Source organism: Arachis ipaensis, chromosome B8, assembly GCF_059453495.1.
Source record: "Arachis ipaensis isolate K30076 ecotype BB chromosome B8, ASM5945349v1, whole genome shotgun sequence".
NCBI lineage: Eukaryota > Viridiplantae > Streptophyta > Magnoliopsida > Fabales > Fabaceae > Arachis > Arachis ipaensis.
In genome coordinates this window covers 4,385,898-4,407,421 of record NC_142443.1, presented here as the reverse complement: position 1 = coordinate 4,407,421, position 21,524 = coordinate 4,385,898, and the positions used below count along the sequence as shown (strand labels likewise).

The 21,524-nt window shown below is 35.0% G+C and overlaps 2 protein-coding genes across 3 annotated transcripts; one reads left to right on the top strand and one right to left on the bottom strand.

Moving 5' to 3' along the window:
* Window positions 1-669: 669 nt before the first annotated feature.
* Window positions 670-4,743, top strand: LOC107612526 (auxin response factor 18). Its single transcript, XM_016314220.3, has 5 exons — window positions 670-1,207; window positions 1,317-2,542; window positions 2,868-3,802; window positions 4,016-4,081; window positions 4,369-4,743. The coding sequence occupies exons 2-5, from the start codon at window positions 1,448-1,450 to the stop codon at window positions 4,448-4,450; spliced, it is 2,178 nt and encodes a 725-aa protein (XP_016169706.1). The 5' UTR covers window positions 670-1,207; window positions 1,317-1,447; the 3' UTR covers window positions 4,451-4,743.
* A 4,727-nt stretch (window positions 4,744-9,470) lies between these two features.
* On the bottom strand, window positions 9,471-17,505 carry LOC107612745 (uncharacterized). Of its 2 annotated transcripts, none has more exons than XM_016314469.3 (19): window positions 17,140-17,505; window positions 16,131-16,234; window positions 15,908-15,994; window positions 15,740-15,815; window positions 15,565-15,639; window positions 15,425-15,478; window positions 15,153-15,212; window positions 14,946-15,062; window positions 14,430-14,524; window positions 14,141-14,349; window positions 13,787-13,884; window positions 13,461-13,564; window positions 13,168-13,333; window positions 12,775-12,897; window positions 12,435-12,517; window positions 11,978-12,119; window positions 11,791-11,820; window positions 11,412-11,482; window positions 9,471-10,752 (listed from the first exon to the last, which is right to left on the bottom strand). In XM_016314469.3, the coding sequence occupies exons 1-19, from the start codon at window positions 17,176-17,178 to the stop codon at window positions 9,924-9,926; spliced, it is 2,562 nt and encodes an 853-aa protein (XP_016169955.1). In that variant the 5' UTR covers window positions 17,179-17,505; the 3' UTR covers window positions 9,471-9,923. The 2 variants fall into 2 exon arrangements, with proteins under 2 accessions (XP_016169955.1, XP_016169956.1); XM_016314470.3 differs by having other exon boundaries at window positions 9,471-10,749; window positions 17,140-17,475.
* Between the last annotated feature and the right edge of the window lie 4,019 nt (window positions 17,506-21,524).

Sequence of the window (21,524 nt, the reverse complement as noted above, 5' to 3'; positions counted from 1 at the left end):
TATATTTTCAATATATCAAATACATAAAAATTTAAGAAAATTATTATTATACTTTTAAATGCACCCTTGGATTTTTTTATTATTTTACTGTATTCTTCAATCCAGTAGACAATAATTAATCTATTGTAAATTTGAGTTTTATTTAAAAGTTTGTAATCGGCCAATTTGTTGATGTATATATAAAATGGGATTCGAGGTTTATCGTTGACCAATAAATTATTATATGTATAACTCGAAATTCGAATTTTCAACACTTATTTAAACAAATTAGTGAGTTAATCACTAGAAATCTAGAACAACTCAACTTAATATAACCTTACTTAAATATATAATTTTTTTATTTGTGCTTATTACCATGAAAAAAATTAATTGCAATATTAAAAAGGCAGTTCCAGAAAATGCGTTATTTTGTCACCTTACGAGTAATTGCAGGCAGAGAGTGGGCACTGAACAGTGGCAAAAGTTCACTCGCACATTTTTTTTTAAAAGCCTTCAATTTTGTTCATTAACTCGCGATATTTTCTGACATAATGCTCTCTTTATTATTTTTGGAAATTACCACTTTGCTTTATTATTTATTATTATATCGTCATAATTATGGGACCAAAACAGTTCCATTTCCTCTTCCCACTAGTTGATTTATTTATACATTATTTGTTTGTTTATATTAATTAGAGAAATTGTTTTGGTTTGGCTGGCTAGCCTCACCAATAGGTTTGGTTCTGTTGTTGTTTATAGCCTTAGGATTGTGTCTGTGCCTCTTATGTGTTTGTGTTTATGTCTCTGTGACTCTCTGTAAGCAACTCAAAAAGTTGTGTCTCTTTCTTTCTTCTTTCTATTTCCTTTCATGAAAACTCAGAATGAAGCAAGAGGTTACTGTGATTGAGTGAGCCAGAAGAACAAATCCAATTCTTAGGTCCCTTTTCAGTGTTTTCTTTTGTTGGTTTTTCTGATTTATTTTCTTCTTCATCTCAACGTGTTTGAGGAAAGTGGCTTTGAGTTCTTGCTCTGAATGTTCCTGCATGGTCAAAACGTGATCGAATTTGGAAACCTCATGTGCAACCGCTTTGTTCTCTGTTAGAGTAGGGGAAGCTGAAGTTCCTATCTTTGTTGGGGGTTCGAAGATTCTAAGCTAAGAACTTTGGAATCAATCAAAATCCCTCAGCTGCAAATTTTCACCCTCCAAACTTGTCTGCTGCTAAGAAAGGTAAAACATTTACTCTGTTATGTTCCTACTTCCAATCCAATGGTTTTCCACTGTGTAAATCAATGAAGAAAGTGACTTAGCTTCCTATTGTTCACTCATTTTTCCACAGCATTCACCGAAGGATAGAATCAGAATCGGAATCAGCATCAGAACCAGAAATAGCAAAACCACCATACCAAAAAAACTTCAACTTTTTGTGCTCCCCTGTTTCTACACTCTGTTTTTCTGCCAAGCCAAGAAATGAAGGAAGCTGAGAAGAGCTTGGATCCGCAGCTATGGCATGCTTGTGCCGGTGGCATGGTTCAGATGCCTCCGGTGAACTCCAAAGTCTTCTACTTTCCACAAGGGCATGCCGAGCATGCACAAACTAACGTTGATCTGGGAGCTCCCCTGAGGGTTCCTTCCTTCATCCTCTGCCGCGTGGCGCAGGTGAAATTCCTTGCTGACCCTGAAACCGATGAAGTCTTTACAAGGATGAGCTTGGTTCCCCTGAGGAATTCAGAGCTTGATTCTGATGATGGCGGTGTCCTTGATGCCAATGCTTTGGAGAATTCAGAAAAGCCTGCTTCTTTTGCAAAGACCTTAACTCAATCCGATGCAAACAATGGTGGGGGGTTCTCTGTTCCAAGGTACTGTGCAGAAACAATCTTCCCCCGACTCGATTACTCCGCAGAGCCGCCGGTTCAGACCGTGATCGCCAAGGATGTTCATGGTGAAGTTTGGAAGTTCAGGCACATATATAGGGGCACACCGAGGAGGCACTTGCTCACAACAGGGTGGAGCAGTTTTGTCAACCAGAAGAAACTGGTTGCAGGGGATTCAATTGTGTTCCTGAGGGCCGAAAATGGTGATCTCTGTGTTGGGATTAGGCGTGCCAAGAGGGGAACAGGTGGAGGATCGGAGGCGCCATCGGGATGGAGCTCCGGGAATGGAAGTTGTGGCCTTGGCTCTTATGGAGCATTCTCTGCCTTCTTGAGAGAGGAGACCAAGCTGTTGAGGAATGGTTGTGGGAATTCGAGTCCCGGTGGTGGCGGCAGTGGTTTGAATGGAAAAGCTAAAGTAAGTCCTGAATCTGTGAGGGAGGCTATAACACTGGCTGCTAGCAATCAGCCATTTGAAGTTGTTTATTATCCAAGGGCAAGCACACCGGAGTTTTGCATCAAGGCTTCGGCTGTGAGGGCAGCAATGAGGATACAATGGAGCACTGGGATGAGGTTCAAGATGGCCTTTGAGACTGAGGATTCTTCTAGGATCAGCTGGTTCATGGGGACCATTGCTTCTGTTCAGGTTGTTGATCCTATCCGCTGGCCTAATTCCCCTTGGAGACTTCTTCAGGTACTACTCTTCCATCCTGTGTTGCTTATTCCTTATTATACTGCATAAAATTTGACACTCTAGATATTCTTTTTGGTCTGAGCATGTTTCCAACAATTAAGTTCCTAATCTGTTTTCCTTGGAGTTGTGCTTGTGATTTGTTATGGTTGACTTTTATGGTCTTTGTTTGGAAAATCTTCTTGTCAACATATATAACACAAAATTTAAGTCAATTTTTATGTTTTGTATGCTTGATTTGATTGTATTCAAACCACCATAGTTTAATTCAGATCAATCTAGTCTAGCAGAAAAGCTTATCATGTCATGTTTGATTAATCACTTGTAGGTTACTTGGGATGAGCCAGATTTGTTACATAATGTGAAGCGTGTAAGCCCATGGTTGGTTGAATTGGTATCAAGCATGCCAGCCATCAATCTATCGCCCTTCTCTCCGCCAAGGAAGAAACTCCGGTTTCCACAACACCCCGACTTCCCCCTCGACGTTCAATTTCCTATACCGTCGTTTTCAGGCAACCCCCTAGGGCCTCATAGCAGCCCCTTGTGTTGTCCATCTGATAATGCTCCTGCAGGCATACAGGGAGCCAGGCATGCTCAAATTGGAATATCTCTTTCAGATCTCTACCTTAACAACAAACTGCAGTTGGGGGTGATTCCGGCCGCGAATGTTCAGCGACTGGATTTGCATTCGGGGTTTCCCAGTGGCGGCAACTTCACTGGCCATGACAAGAGTAAAGAAAGCTTGTCATGCTTGCTAACCATGGGAAATTCTCACAATAAGAGTTTGGAGAAGTCTGATAATGTGAAGAGACACCAATTTTTGCTTTTTGGTCAACCAATACTCACTGAGCAACAAATCTCCAGAAGGCCTTCTTCTTCTGGTGGTGATGATGATGTGTTGCCTCAGAATGGTACCAAGAAAACTTCAATAGATGAGAATGAGAACAAAGACAAAGACAAAGAGAAGTGGTTTTTCAATGACTCTCAATCTCCTCTTTCACAACAATTTTCACCTGGTAAATCAAAATCATCTTGTAGCACAGAGTTATCTTGGCAAATTGGGTTGGATACTGGTCATTGCAAGGTGTTCATGGAGTCAGAAGATGTTGGAAGGACACTTGACCTGTCACGTCTTAGCTCCTATGATGAACTGTATAGGAGACTCAGCAACATGTTTGGAATCGAAAGATCTGAGTTGTTGAGTCATGTACTCTACCGTGATGCAACTGGTGCTGTCAAGCAAACTGGTGAAGAACCCTTCAGGTATACATATTACTATTCCTTTGTTCATCTTATTAATTTCGTGGAGCTACTACTTTTTACTTAAAATCTGACACCTCCATGAAGTTCCAGCATGAATTTATTCTTTTATCAGATGCATCATGCATGTATATAAAAAGAATATATTTTTTTTGAAACCATAAATAAGTAAATGTTATTGGTTTTTAATGTTTTTTCTGCATCATCACATTGCAGTGACTTCATGAAGACAGCAAAAAGATTGACAATTCTGACGGATCCAAGCAACAAGGATGCAAGGAGGTGAGTGAGTTATTGAGAACACTAAAGATTATATTATATTATATGAATTTAATTTTGATGTCCTGCGAGTGTAAAACAGTTTTACACATGCATCTAATTACATAATGTCATGTCAGTAAAAATAGCTTTCTTTTACGTTAATCGCGGAAATGATCATCCAAAAGAAATGCGATGTAAAGCATGTTACGCTTTCAAGACATCAAAATTAAACTCTTATTATTGTGTTATATTATTATTATATGTAATGTGTAAGTGCATGTGACATTGAGTGTTGTGTGTCATTGCAGGGCATGGATTACAGGTACTCGTAATGGTGAACATGGATTGGATGCATCAAACAAGACAGGTCCTCTTAGCATATTTGCTTGATAATAACATGGTGTTGCTGTCTCACTATAATGAGATTAATACCCTCTTTTTTGTATTTGACGAGTTGAATTGAAGGACGAACTTTCATATAGAGGGGGCTCCAATTATGAACTGAGCCATTTTTAAATTCACACCAACATTGCCGTCTTTGTTTTTCTATGTGCAAATATATAATATCATTATTTTCCTGCATCAATGTGAAGACAATTGGGAACCTTTTGAGTTTTAATGATCAAACGAAAAAAGAAAAAAAATGAAGTCATCAGTTTGAAGATCCACCATTTTTTTTGTCACATGGCTATATGCTTGTTCTTAGTGGATTTTAATGTTTTCTCTTTATTGTTAACCGCCATTTTGTTCAACCAGTCGCATTAATCATCTACAGCTATAAAATATGATGCGGAAATTACGTAATGATGATTACATTCAACAGAGTACACTAAGAAATAATCCTGTAAATGTCATAATCTATGATTTAATAGTAAAAAAATATATGATAAATTGACTATAAAAAAAGATGAAAATTTGTAACAAAGCTTATAAGAAATCTATTAGTACAAAATAATTTTACTAACTAATGCCAATTGATACCCGGTATATGCATTTTTATTATAATAATTGATTATTGATATTTTCTTGTGGTATAAGATTTTGACTTTCTAAATTTTGCTGATTTGATTTCAAATTTTAGGTGAAAAATAGTGGCATGGCTACTGTCATAGTTTTACTGTTTGTGGAACAATGTGAAACTTTGTCTTCTCTGCTATTTTAGGATAATGACATTGACATTAATAATTAAAAGACAAAAAAGTTAAAAAGGAAAGATTTGTCTGTTTGTCAAATTAGAAGTATCATTATGTGAGTTATGTGTAAGGAAATTTCAGTAAAGAATTAGCACAACCCGCAAGCTACTTATTCAGGGTAGAATATGTGCACCATCTACCTAAACAAGACATTAAAACGTAACAGTAACACTCTGACTAATTCCTCAAAACATTTTCAATTTCAAAGTTGTTCACACACTCATTATTTGTTATTAATCAATTAATGGAACATGGAACTCCCCACAATCACCGTCACCGTCATTGTTCATTTACTTCATTATATGCATGGTTTGGTTTCACTAGCAAGACATATAGTAATGGTAGGTTAGCCCCATCTCTATCACTAGTACACTCAATTAATAACCTAATTATCAAAGAAAAGCTTCAAAATGTTATTAAACCTAGCCTATGCCAATACCCAATAGTATGCATGTTGATCAATTAGGTCACATTTTGATGACTATTTAAATTTGAGAAGACAAATATAGAGATGTTGAAACATAAACATCGTACCTTTTTTTTTTTAAAGTCAAAATTGCACAACTTTATATATATTATTAATAAATGCTAACGTGTTTATCAATTTATTTTTTTTATTAATTAAATAGAATAACGTATGTTCTGAAACATTGATCTTGGGCCTGGATGTGAGATCCAGACTCTTTTTGGGGCAGCATCCAACTTGTTCCTACGCCGAGGTTCTGCCGTCCGAATTCCTCTTGAAGAGGTGGGGGTAGTATTTGCAAGAGACTCCGATACTTAAGTTAATAAGGGCTTTAGGCAGATTTTTTAGTAGATTAGAACATAAATTATACTTGAGAAATGTCAGGGTATTTATAGTAGAACATTAACCACTTTTGTTAGAGTAGTTCTATCTTTATTGGTGGATGACCATTTTCTTTTTCTTAAAAAGGAGCTAGAAATATATGGAGAAATTCACGGAAACAATTTACTTGTTTGGACAAATAGAACTAGACTTTTATTTGTGCTTCTGATCTTTTTATCTCTTTAAAGAGGTCAGATACGAATTAGAGGTCTCCTTTATGGATTGGGCCCCTTATTTTTCGTGGGCCTATCTTTATTTGTTTGGGACACGATATGAATAATATATAATAACAAATTTAAAATTAATTGCGATGGTAAGTATATTATACTGAAACATCATGAGTTCAATTCTCTAAATTACAAAATCAACCTTTTTTTTATAGATTATATATATATATATATATCACAGTAACTCTCACCTATATTCTCATTATATATAAAAGTATAGATATAGATATTTTTATTCTAAAAAAAGTTACCAAACATAATCTTAGGGTATTGGTTGATCAAACGTGGTTTGGGGTTTTGGTGCAAAGTGTGAACATATGTTTGGACCAAAACCAATTCTTTAGAGTGGTGAGTTGCATAATTAATTAAGTTGTTAGTTCAGCCAGAAATTGAAAAATGCCTTATTAACTCACAATGTATGTTTGATTTGGCTAAGTGAATTAATTAATGGGGAGGAGGATTATTCAATTATTATGTCATCAATGTTGAAGACTACCGATCAAATCAGTTGGCTGACTTTGATGAGGATTGATTGATCTCATGAGTCCAAATAAAAAAAATAAAAAATAAAAAAAGGGGGTTCGGAATTCAGAGGTTGGGATCTGGAAAAAGCAGAAAACATGATATGGGTTTTGAAGTTGAAGCAAATTGTGATGTTTGGTGTTGTAAACTGAAAACACAAATAAATTTGATTGTTTGTAATAAAGGAGGTTAGAATAGAAGAGTAGGGACAAAGAGGGTGGAACCCAATCCCAAGAAAACCACCTTAACAAGAGTGCTTTGGTGTAGAGTCCTAAACAAACCACACGTGGGAGTGGGACCAGACCAATACCTAAACAGATGAGACCTGAATTTGAAGACCACATTCACAGACAAGCTTCACGTGCATGCCTTTTTGATGCTTGTGCCTTTTCCTCATCTTAATGGCGTTTTGGGATTTGACTCCTCCCAATTTTAATGCCTATTTCATCTCTTCCTTCTTCTTCATCTTCATTTAAGATTAATGGTTCATCATATTTGTCCGGCTAATTTTTTTTTATACGAGTTAAAAATGAGATTATTTAGTGTAATTATAGATGGATGAATTTTGCGAAAAATCAACACATAAAATGCGTATAGGACATGTGTCAAGCTGCAACAACACGCTTTTTGCGTGTTGTATCAATGTTTTCTGTACATTTATAATACTGAATATTGGATAAAGAATGATTTTGTCACTCTCAAAATTAATAGTCATTTTTTGTGTATTTTATAACATTATTATGCATCTTTTTTATTTTTTATTTTTATAAAATTTTATATTCAGTGTAATTTGGAATTAATATACAATAGATGAGTGACATTATCAATTCTAGAGTGACACAATTACTCTCCAAAAATATTTAAACTATATATTTATTTATTAAACAAGTATTTTTAATCAAATTAGAATCAAATATTCTCTCAAATAAGTATTTCCGATTAAAATGTAACATTATTATCTTTATTTTCAGTCATATCCCTTATTAGTACTACTCTTAGCAGCCTTAGAATAAGTGATGACAGAGAATAAACAGATAAAGTAATTAAAAAAAACTATTATTGTACTAATCTAAGGGGTAAAAAGGGTAGTAAATTTGTAAATTAATTTTAATTCTTATAACTATAACATATTCCAAGTATTTAGTTTGTAATACATGTGATTTAAAGAGGGATCAGTGTGAGTGAGTTTGCAAAAACAATGTAGCTTGGGGTTTAACCAAAGTGCAAATGAAGAAAAATATAGAATGAGTCAAATGGTCAAAGGGGGGCATGCATTCAAAGTTTGTGTGGAAATAGGAAGTAAAAATATGAGGGAGTGATGGCAATTCACAAGGTACCAAAGACAGAAAACTAGTTCCAAGGAATTGAAGTGCCTTGTTTTCAGCCACCATGGCGTACTTTCTGGACCTTGTTTTCTTTGCATTGGGATAGGGTGGCATCTTCCCATTTCCCTCTCCCACATTTCACTCTTCATAATTAATAATAATAATAATAACAACATTAGGCTGACGAATTTTAATATGGAAAAACTTTGTTAGGAATAAAATTATTTGTTACTTTTTTATATCAACTTAAATTTGTAAGATGAGTGATTTTATGACATGGTATCAGAATCTCAAGTGCCTTCTCCTATCAACTTGATACATAGCGAGTTAGGGACAGAGATATGGTGAAATTGGCCTCCAAGACCCACCAACCCGTGCGGTGGACCCTTTCTCTCTCAATTTATTTTAGTTGTTTTTCTTACCAAATTACAAATAATTAAATAAATATACAACCTAAGAAATACTTCTATAAAATGAGGTGAAGATTAAATTCAATATTCAGGAGTCCCGTGAGTCCTATTACGTGGAAAAGTGGGATATGACTTTGAATTTTGATCATCAAACATCAATTCAACCATGAAATTATACCTTATATGGATTAACCACAATTGAACTTCTCGTGAGAAATTGGCTTAGCCCTTCACGAAAATTATGAAACATCTCCTTCATAATCAATTTCGTTGTTTCTTTTGAAAAATGAAAATGATTTATTTATTCTTTTAAATTAGTATTTTGTGCATGGCTTGTGAGAAAAAAAGATAAACTAAAAGCTACACAAAATACCGTAGTATAATAATATTGGGGGTGAATAATGGCCACTTTATCAATATTTTTTTTTCTTAGAAAAAAGTAACTTAATGCCATAGTTGAGAAAAGGTTAAATGCTAAACTGAGCAATAACTTAATATTACAACCTTATTGTATTGAGCAATGTTTATTTAACCAATATTTCTTTTCATGTACTGCAGTTGTCGCATCTTGTAATGGATTGTGGCCTTGCAGAATTATGTAATAATTCAAATGTGCAGCCGACAACGATTCATGTGTTTTGTAGTATGTTGAATTTAGCCATGGATTATGATAGGAACAAAAATATATTAAATTAAAGTCCCTAGCCCGAATTTTGTTAAAAGCAAATTATTCCTCCTACAAGCACAATTCAGCAATATGCGGAATTAATTGATATTGTTAACCTAATATTACATATTATAGGTGGATTGCTATGAAATTCGATCCATTTCGAGTACCATTATATTTTTTTCAGGATTTTATATTTCCTAACAATGAGAAATTATATGAAGAATAAATGAGATACCCAGTCTAATAAATATTGTGTCTACAAATACATTGATTCGTAATTTACATTAAAGAGAATTGGGAGGGTATATGGTCCTTGTCTCATTGAAGCATTTTCAATCTATAAGCTACAAGAAACACTTGAGCATCGTAACATATGAGCACCATCATAATCAACATGGAACCAGGACCAGACTAAATGAAATTCGATAAATATGGGGAAGTGGGAACCCATATATCACTTACAGGAAAGGGCAAAACTTCAAATAATTAACAAGGATTAATATCTAATAATAAGCGATGACAAGTAAAAAAAAAAAGGTAAAATACAAAACAACAGGACATAATTGAAACAAAAATATACTGTACAGTAATTGCTGCATACGCCCTTGCTTGTGAGGTCCAGTGGTGTAGATCAAACTCTTCATACACATTGAAGACAGATTTCCACCATCACTCCAGAACTGCGACCTCTTGATCAACCCTCCAGTAATTTGCATCATTAAATTCCTTCATTCCAGGGCCACCCTCTTCAGAGTTCTCCTTTTCTGACTTTTTAGGAACCATGTTCTTTAATGGCCCTGCTTCCCCCACTATCCCTTCTTTCAGAGCCTGATCCATAGCTTTCTCGGTACCTTCTACTTCTACACCTACAAATTCAACATCCTCTTCAAATAGAGAGGGTACTGCTGCTGATCTTTGACTTGCGTCAACACCCTCTTCAATCGAATCATTGGTAGCTGGCGATCCATTTGAAGGAAGAGATTCTCCGTTGGCAGGGGAACTAGGAGAAGGGCTGCCCGCTTGAGTTTTAGTAGAAAGATTGCTATCAGTCTCATCGTGGTCCACAAAGGGATTTGTGCTTGAGCTTGAGCAAACAACTTGCATATTGGAAGGTTCACCCCATCCCCCCCACTCAGGTCTGTCCCCAAACAACTCATTGTCCGTTGCCTCAAACCTGAAGAATCCCATATCGTGGGATGCACTTGCCTTTTCACCATCAAAGTTCAAAGCACCTTCACTTCCATTCATGGAATTGCTAACGTTTAATCCATTCAAGTAGTTCATACTTGAGCTAGATGTACCATCCACGTTACTTTTGCTTTCTTCTAATTCTTCATCTTCACCAACCACTACCTCGTCATCGCTACTATTGTTGCCACCATTTGTAGCACCACTCAGGTTTATGTCATCCATCATCTCTGAGGATGTTGCACCACCAGCTGCATCCCCAATTCTGTCATCTTGGAATGCAAACCAATTGGAGTTTGTGAACAGACTACTGCCAAAAATAAAATAAAAAATGTTATATCCACTTCTAATTTTTTGCATCATAGTTAAATGCAAATCGACTTCCATGCATTTGCATTAACATACAGACAGCATAAATTGATGATCAATGATGCATATCCATTCAGAAAAAGAAAAACGATGAATGTATAAATTTGAAAAAAAGAAGCTATTAGATCATAATTTCAGATTGAGCAACAGCAATGTGCTTCCTTTCGTCAAACTTTTTCAATAACGATTTCAGAATCGCACAAATGCAGATAGAACTATGCATAGGACCCAAGTAAACTATACTCTGCAGCAATATCACGTATAGCTCCAAACTCTGAATTCTGAAATGTGATTTAGCGTCATTACACAGTCCACCTGTATTATCCTTTCCCTGATATTAATTTTTGTATATGAAGGGAAAGAACAGCATAGGTAGGCAAAGTAACAAAGACACATCAAGAAGAGAAGTTCCAATGTTACCATGTGAATGGGAAAACCTAGAAACATATATGCACAGCATGCCAGTAATGAACAGAATTTTTTAACTTAATATAACATGCGCACACAAGACTTCTTAAAAATAATATCATAATCACCAATTAATCCATAGGACAATCAGATCCAACCAAACAAAATTGCTGTAAGATGAAAATGACTCACCTTCCTTGATCCTCACCAAGTCTTAGGGACGATATGACTACTTGGGCAGAGTCATCATCAAAGTAGACATCCTATAATTTGTACAATAGATAAATTAGCCACAAATTATTTAACAAGAGTACACGGTAAACAGAAGTTTGTGCTTATGCAGTATGCACAAGACAATGACCATATCACTTGGTGACAATGACAAAGGGCAACTAATGATCCAGTGGTAAAACAACTACAGCACATGCAAGCTGTGCTAAAAAGACCAGCAGGGCCAGAATAGCAAATAGATAGCCATCCAATCTCCAAATGGACACATTTTTAAGAGACAGAATACTGGTTCTCAAAAGTAAGAAATACATTACTTAACAAGAGTAAACAAAATATCTACCTCATCATCTCGCTCAATGCCGTTATTTTCCTGCAACCAAACCAATCAAAGAATTAGTCTGGCATTTAAGTTCAGTGCCCAAACCACCTTGGGCACACTGTAAAAGGAAAAAGGAATAGAAAATAGACATATATACACACAAAAATGGGAACATGAATGCACCCAGGGGAGGATGCCAACTACAAACCTCTTCATTATCCTCAGTTCCATAAATTTTATATCCAAAAGCCTGATTCAAATTAGTTGCTAAAGCTGCAACGTCGTAGTCCCTGTCATGAATGTCATCATCATCACTATCCCTCATCCTATCATGTAAAGCAGTTGGACGCCTGCACATATAGGAAAAAAGAAATGTCAATCAACCTACAGGATAACTAAGTATACACATAAATCATAACCTCACTTCAGTGGTTAAATTTTATTTTAACAGTTAAAATGAAGGTAACACAACAGACATGATTCATTTTCATTCAATGAAATATGCAATCCAGAACCCTTATTCAAAAAATAAAATCTAACTTTTGATCACAGTACTACTAAGCATATCATAGTCAGCACCCAAAATTTCTTAAATGCCAAAAATATCTTGATCCTCTCCGGAACAGTAACTGTGTTAGAACAGGTTGAGTATGATCAGAACTTACCCACAAGCCCACCGATGAACATTCTCAACCACATTACGTTCCTGAAGAACTTTAGCTTGCCATTCATTCCACTCATTATTTTCCTGCAGACGTTGAATCAAGTTGCAAGATTTCCATGGAAGTTACATATATTAGAAAGCAACTTTCTATCAATGAGATCAGCCACATGGTTTTTTAGAAGCAGCAGCAAGATATTTCTTCAAATTGTTAGCTTGTCCATGATTTCATAAGGAAATTATAATTTAAAAATGCACAGGCTAACTACTCATCAGAAAGAAATAGGAGTTCCGGTGCAAAAAGGCTGGAATTTTCTATACATAAGAAAAAATACATAACCAACCTGAAGACATGAAAGTATGTTGCTTCGATTATGTGATAAGTGAATAAGCTTGTTAGCAACTCGAGTAATATGCCCAATATTTCCCACGCGTGGTGCCCGTTTCCCGGTAGCAGGTACAGTAGGCTGCAATATAGCACCAGTTTAATGAAGAGGCAATAATAAGCTTAAAGTTAACATGGAGATTAAGTGTACAACTAGGCATTATCACTCTAGCTTATCTATGCGTCATTTTCCAGTTTGATTCAATACAATAGAAAATCAGGATAACTAGGATCTAGTATAAGCAAATTATGTTTCTTGCATCCAAAGTTTTGAAGAGTTCCATAAATAAGGCTTGAACAGTAACAATTAAGTCATGACCAAGACAATCTCCAATCAGTAAGTTCCATTTACCAGATTTTTGTCAGCAGAGAGAATAGAATCTTTATCCGCACTAATAACTCTTCCAATTAAATCACACTCGTGAAGAAGATGATCAACAATTGCATCATTTCTGCTCTCCAAACATGAAAATATGATACTTTCTACATGATGGTGTAGTAAGTTATTGAATGGATACCTGTAATAGTATATCACACATAGATCAAATAAAATATCGTTAGTGCAATAAACAATTTCTAAAAGATCCACACAAGGTATCAAGGCTTCTCTAAACATCAACTATCAAAAAAATGAAATATGCTTACTCAAAGAAAAGATCAATAACTCTTTGAATGGTTCCTGAGTTGGCCATTTCATTTTCTGCAACTTCATTTCCAGTTTTCAAAATTACTGCCATAAACTCAACGATCTGAAATATATTGCAGACAGGTCAGAAAAGAAACTACTTTCAAAGTTCAATTATCAGTGTTACCCTTGGGTAGGAATACATTTGTGCGAAAATGTCTAAATTTTGAGGAAACAGTGAAAATGATCATTAGAGCAAGAGTTCAACCTCAACAGATCAACTGCAACCTAGTTCTAATGCGGATATCCAGCATATCAAATTCAAAATATGAACACAATAACCAACCTTTAATCGATGCTTCCCGAGTGGAGGTCGCAATACTCCATATGTTGTAGGCAATATTTTTTCATCAGATGATACTTTCAAAAGCCTTAGCAAATCACCTGCCAACAGGAAAAACGTAACTTTTGGTATGATGTAAGGATTTTTTTGAATAAATGATAAATTTTGTACCCTAACAACCATTTCATTCTTGAAACCTATAACCTTTCAAATGAAATGTGATTGTTCATTTTCTTCCATAACGTTCTAAAATAGATGGAATATAAAAAAATTGAAACTATTATTTAAAACAGAAATTCTTGACAAGATGGGTCTAAATAGCCTTATATATAACAAAAGACATGAATTCAGATATACCAAGTTTAGCAAGCATTGCACCAACAGTCTCGGGGTTCACAGGAATCGGTGGCTCATACATGTGTTGACTTCGGAATGAATGAAATAAGGGGGCTGAAATAGCTGATCTTTTGGGATCCAACAAGGAAATACACACTGAAAGGCAGTTAACAAGGCTAGACTTTGACTGTGAATCTTCCAATGCATGATCCAAGATTTTTGCAACAAAACTGCATACAAATAGAAATATTATTTCACAGGTTCAGAACATATTAGGGGAGGAGAAAAATTAAGGCCTTGCAATACAAACCTTGGGCTTGAAAGTTTAATTGCTAAAGTAGATGAGGGATTTCGAGTTATTGAACATAAAGTTTCAGCTGCATTAGCATTAAGTTCAGGAGAACACTGGTTCAAATAGAAAAGTAGATGTCAGATAAGTTGCAAACAAAATACAAGGCAGAAGAAAGCTTATAATATCAAATGCATACAATGATGCAAAATGTTTATATCAACAAATTGGACTTTTCACAAACTATCTAGATTTGCTCTGGCCAATATCAAGCTTGTTGAAGAGTCCTCTGATCCATTAGTTAGGCTTCAACACACAAACTCATTCATGGCATGAACCACTTAAAAAAGTGAAAGTACAAAATGATTTCTTATAGTAGGTTAAATAATATCTCATAGATACCAATAACTAACAAACTAGTCTCCTCTTGACATGGTGAACATTATGATATATGCCAAATAAGTGCATTAGCACCACTAATACAGCTAATGAGCAAAGCTGGCTACAGTAACATAAACAGATAAATGCTTCACTTACAGATGGACTTAATTTATCTACAATCATCTCAAGCAGGTTGCTGTCAGCCAACCATTGCATCACATCAATAAAATTGGGATACACATGATCATCAGCACCAACTAATCGAATCAAAACCTGTGCAAAGAACTTATCTCAGATTCCATTCCAGCATATCATCAGATCACGGTATTGCTAATATTACTAACAAGTAGATGAATCGTATACCTCCATAATGGAAGTAATTCCAATTAAATCAACCAGTTGGCGAAAAACATTCTGATGGGCCTGAAAAGAGTGTTCTGAATCATTAATGAAATATGATTTCACAAGGAGACAACATATACTATACATTAATTATATTATGGTGCACACTAAGAAATCCTTAAATAAAGAAGCTGACAAGTAAACAATCTGCTTGTGCTTTTCTGTCACTACATTAAATTTTAAATATCAAGATAAATTATCAAACTAGTATAGTATTACAAAGTTTTACTTACCTGAACATAATTCATAAGTGGCACTGTCTTTCGAATCATTAAACAAACAACCACCTGTAAAACAGCATAAAAATCAGATAAGCCACAACTAAAAAATCTTATCCTTGTAAGCCGAAGTTGAAACTTTGTCAAACATATACCTTGCTAAAGTAGCCAGCCAACAAGGTGCTATGAGAACGATTAGGCTCCAAGAAGGAGAATAATAAGTTCATCAGCTGAATGTACAAGAATATGAAAGGAAAATCAATACAGTAATAAATTTCTGCATAAATTCAAACTCAAATAGAAGTTTCATTTATGTAATGAAATAGAAACCTCTTCTTCCTCCACCAAGGTCTTTAAAATGACATCAATTTCACATGTAAAAATTTCGCACGAAATGAATGGAAACCTAAGGACAAGAAAGATGATCAGATGTAAACAAGAAGGCTTAAGCAGTGATTATGAAGTACTTTAGCAACAAATTCTACTATTACTGCTTACTTGAAGGTTCGTTTGCTTTCAGCATCTTCTGGTGGTTCTTCAATAATGTAGCGCAACAACTGTTCAACCTGAGCTCGATCTCTCAGACTAAAGAAGAGGGAAATGGCAAATTATCAATTAATTTTGTTGAATCATATGAAAATGGTGGGCATGAAAATTGGGTAAGCATGAAAAACATGTACAACACTATGAAATTTGTTTCTGGAAGGGAAATGAGACATACAAGTTGATGAGTCGACTGTTTAAGGCCTTGCATTCTTGGATCACCTCCTCTTCATCAAGAAGCTCTTCCAAAGTGAAATTCTCCTTGTCTAATATTGCCTCCACCTGTACAGAACGGCAACACAAAATTCGCTTCAAGGGTTACAAAGAGTGTAATAGAACAAGAAAGTAAGGCACGCAAGCTTTAAGGTACTCTTGCTGTTGCCAATTAAACAGCCGGACCTCCAATTACGAGACTCAAAAAATGGAAGTCCACTCTAACCATGTAAAGCAAGTTTGCAGGCACAAATTGTTTCAGAATTAAAAATCTACCAAAAAGGGTAAAGCGCAAACTCTAGTCCTAGAAAAATAAATAGGCCTCAATTTCCCCAGTAAAATGAGTGTGCTAGCTAGCTTTATAATGCTCAAGGGTTTTTCATTGCTCACTGTTCCAAAGCCAAATTAAAATCCTACAGTAGAGGACCTCCAAACACGCCCTTTCGGCAATAAGAGAATACATAAAAGTGGTCAATTACATAGAAAAAGATTAATTAATTTGACTAAACGCATCTACAGTTTCTAATTGAAATCCTCCACAAAAAAAGGAAACAGGGTGGTAAATAACATCATCAGCTGCTGCAACATAATTCATGCCAAATTTCAGAAAAGCGCAAAACCCATTACAGTTAAACTCAATCCACATCCAACGGGAAATTAATAAAACAGGGAGCTGTTAGCGCAGTTTATTAGATAACATATAATTAATTTATTGCTTCCATAAAAAAACTGCTAAATAATTAGCAATAACATTAATCTAAAGGGATGATGGGAGCTATGTGACGCTTAAATCATTGAAAAGGGAGAAAAAGGGGGCACAATAATTGAAGGCGAAGTTTAAATGCAGCATAATTGACGCAATTAAAGTAAAAAATCAGCAGAACGGAGCTGGAATTAACAAAATAAACCCCAAAGATTAAAGGAAAGGAAACGAAAAGGGAAAAAAGAGAAAAAAAAAAAAAAAGGAAACTCACGGGAGAGGAGGAAGAGAGAGAAGCGAGCTTCCAAAACATGTCTGTCTAGAAGCAGAAGGAGAAGATTGAGCTGAAGCAGAAGGAGAATGGATCTGGAAATAGCTGAAATAGAGGGTTCCGTGATGGGGACATAAAATCGGAGATGGCGGAAAGAGGGAAGAAGAAAGGAAGAAAGAAAGTGTGTTTTGTAAACCCTAATTTTGTGGGAGAGGGATCGAAAAAGAAACAGGGCCGTGAAGATCGATAGAGGGAAACATACAAAAGAAAAGAGAAAGAAAGAAAGAGAGAAGAAAATAAGAATTTTTATTTTTTTTATGAAGACAAGAAAATAACAATGATATTAAGGAATTAAAAATTTTAATTTCTAGTCACCTTCAGTACCAAAATATTTTACATATATATAAATATAACATATAAATTATATAATCTATTGTAGTATTAACGAAAATATCTTATAAATATTAGTAGAAAAATAAATATTAAAAATTTTTTTACTAACAACATATTAAAAATAATAAACTCAATAGAAAATAAAATAAAATAATTATTTAGATGCGCACTAAAATGAATTATTTATATAAAATAATTTATATAAATATATATTTTTAGTATTGACTAAATCTTTTAATATTTACATAACATATGACATTTTTTAAAACAATAAATAAATCATTGAAAACAAAAAATCTTAGGTGGGTTTGCAACACTGAAATAATCGGAAGCGCTAAAGTACAAACGATGTACTCTAGAATTGCCAACATCATCCCACGCTACATAACCCTGTTCCCTTTAATATAATGCGTAACCTTTCGAAATTAGAAAAATAATTCTTAATTTTAAATTTCTTGAAGTTATAAAAAGCTACATAAAATGAGTCGGTATATTATTGTTGGTTTGATTCTATTTTCATTAATGGGTCTTCAAGCTTAATTGATTGTCATATGGAGTAGAGTTTGACCCCTTTTAAATTAAAAAAATGGCTTAATATTTAATTATTATTTGAATTTAACTAACATTTCTAATAACATATGTTAAAGTTAGTAATTTTGTTTTACAAAAATTTTCAATACATTTAATATATTTATTAAAATTAAAAATTAAAAATTTATACTAATAAAAATATATTAGCTAAATTCTCATTATATTTGTCCTAAGAGTTTGAGTTCTTTAATTTTAAGAAATGCTACTACTAACTTTGGTAATGAACTTGATTACTTGAGTGTTTGTGTTTCTATACCCAAAAAAAAATATTAGAGTAAATTAATTGTTGCGAGATCTAATTTGGAAGTAATAAATACAACACAAAATTTTAAATTTGAGCTAAATTTATTGCAGTATTTAGTATGGAAAAGAAAAATGTACGAGCTGATAATTACATTCGAAAGATATTAAGAAAAAAGTGTCCCATTTATCTCCAATTTTTAAAAGAATAAAAATATAAAATTTAATTTGTAATAGACAAAACTTTTCATTTGTTCAAAAAATAAAATAAAGTAAAAGAGTGTTTAGAAAAAATAATTTAGCTGAAAAAGTATTTGAAATAAAACTAGCTATGAAGGTGACCGATCCACGTGGATTAGCAATTAGTATTAATCTTGATCTAGACTACGACCTACGCCATTAGTGAGTTAAAGCACCTGATTTGGCCCATGCCCAGTCCAAAAAAAAAAAGAAAGAAAAAAGCACGTGATTTCAGCTTAATTTTCACATCAATTCAATTTTTGAATTTTTAATGGCTTAACTTAGATTAAAATACAATTTGAACATAAGCATATAAGCATAGTTAACCTAGAAACTAGAGAAAGAAATCCAAATTATCATATCTGACAATACATATGGCATTATGCTTCGTGTGATAGTCAAGTGCGGGTGCATGGATGACAGGATTAACAATACATAACCTACCGGCAGATAGGGTTTAGGGCATGGTTGTCAAACTCACGAGTTAACTCGTAAACTCGTACGAATTTACGAGTTTAGGTAGTGGAATCGAGTTGACTCGGACATAAACTTATTTTTTGGTAGACTTAGCTAGATTCGGACAGAATCGCTCAAACTCACGAATTTACTAGCGAGTCAGCGAGTTTGAATTGGGTGCCCATTTTCGCCAAAACAGCGTCATTTTGGGCCAAAAAAAAAAAAATTACAGCTAACCAAACCACTAACCCAGTAACCCTAATTCGAAAACGGCGCCCTCATTCTCCACCACCACCAAGCCCTCACTCTCTTCTTCTTCTCCAACGTTCGCTGAGGCCACCACCATCCACCGGCACCGTTGTCTGCGCCGCCACGCAAAGGGCGGACGGATCCCTCAGCTCTCGCCTGTCGCCTCGCCTAACCACTACCAGTTTTCCTCGTGGAGTCGTGGTATATCGCCGACATCGCCCACCAGCCCACCACCCCCCATCGTTGTGTCCTGATGTCCTGAACTGGTGAAGGTTCCTCGTGCTACAGCCTACATCGCCGACACCAGCCCACCACCCACGTCGGAGAACTCGACGATTCACGGCAGGCTGTTCATCACCGCCCCTGTTCTGCGTTTGTCGGCCGTCGCCCCTCTTCTGCGATCTACTTCCAATTCTACTTCTGCTTCACTGCGTTTGCCTCCCGGCCTCCCCTGTTTGTCGCCCCTGTTCTGCATTGCCAATCTGCTTCAATTCTGCTCCTGTTCTCCAAGGTAATTTTTTTAAACAAATTCAAATATTAATAATTTTGGTCTGAATTCTGCAATTTTGGTTTTGAACTTCTGATATTAACTTTTTAAAATTTTTTTAGTTTAGTTTAAATCATACACAGAATAGGTTAATGAGATTTGATATGATGGGAAAAAAAATTAAACTGATGCTGCTTCATGCTTTAATAAGTTAGTAAAATGATGCTGCTTCATGCTTCATGCTTCATGGTTAAAATGTGTGGTTTACTGAAATGTTAGTGTTAGTTTAGTTAGTGTTAGTTATGAATAATTATAATTCAACTTTGATAATGGATCACTCATCACTTGGCAATTGAAATCTGAAATCTAAATTTGTTATTTATCAACTGAATCTGAAATCTGAATTTAGTTAGTGGATAATATAATCTGAATCTGAATTTATTATATGGGTTGTTGATTTTTAGGGATAAGATGAACATGTGGATAGAGGAACATGTGAATGATGATGATGATTTTGTTGGTTGAACCTGAGCCTGAAAGAAATTATGTTTCTGATGAAGATGGTGAAGATGATGATGTTGATGCCATGGAAGATGAAGATACCGGAAGACTTGAGTTTTAGACTTTATTAGAACATTTAATTGTTGCTTTGTTGTTTTCTTTTGTTTTTTGGTTGTGTCTTATGAAGTTTTGATTGTGTGTTTTATGTTGACTTGAACTAGATACATACTTATGAAGGATTTAAATGTGTGATCTAAAGTACTTGTTGTAACTTGTAATTATAGTAATATGTTAATTTATTATGTGTTTTGACTTTTGATGTTGAAATTGTTAAGTTTGAATGTCTATATCTGAGTAAATATATATATTATAAATGATATATATATTTTTTTATAAAAAATGTATAACAGGTAAACTCGTACGAGTCTACGAGTCGAGTCTAGGTCAGCTCCACGAGTTTACCTAAACTCGCGAGTTTGACAACCTTGGTTTAGGGTGTACCCTACTTTATCTTACCCACACCTAAGTGACCAACCACTAAATTAGTTAGTTAATTTAGTAATTTAAAGCATTTATTAATATATATAAAATTTGAAATGATTAAATTTTATATTTACTTTAAAAAAATTTGATATTTCTGTAAGTAGAGTAGGATTTAGAACTGTAGGATGTAAGTAGAGTTAGGGTTAAGAGATTTTAAACTCGCGAATAGAATAACATAGAATTTTAATAAAATTTTCAACCCGCATATAGGATTAAGGTATCCTATCCTATTCTACCCATTGCCAGCCTATAGATGGTTTTGGATGCTTGTTCTCTCTTGGTGAGATCCCTAGTTCGTATCGTCTATCGGCTCCTGGAGTGCCTGAAGTACGAGAAGTCCCTTCCAACGACAGTTATACTATAAGTACATCCACCTGCACGCCGTAAAAGCCTTAGAAAGTAGTGCAAGGATTGACTGAAAACATCCTTAGGCCACTACCGAGCAGCAATGGAGGATCATAACACTTGACATCCATCCTAGATACCGGAGACCCTCTATCTATCATTCAGTGAGATCGCTGATTGCTCTCCGGGGCCTTTCTCGAAAAGCTAGGAGTTCTGCTTTCTCACCCCTACGATAGGGCCTACTGAGGTAGCCAAGCAAGGAAGTGACCAAACACTAAGTCAACCCTGTCGCTATCGGTCGATAAGACTTTCTCTCGCTACGCATTCTTGTCCAAAAGCGGAG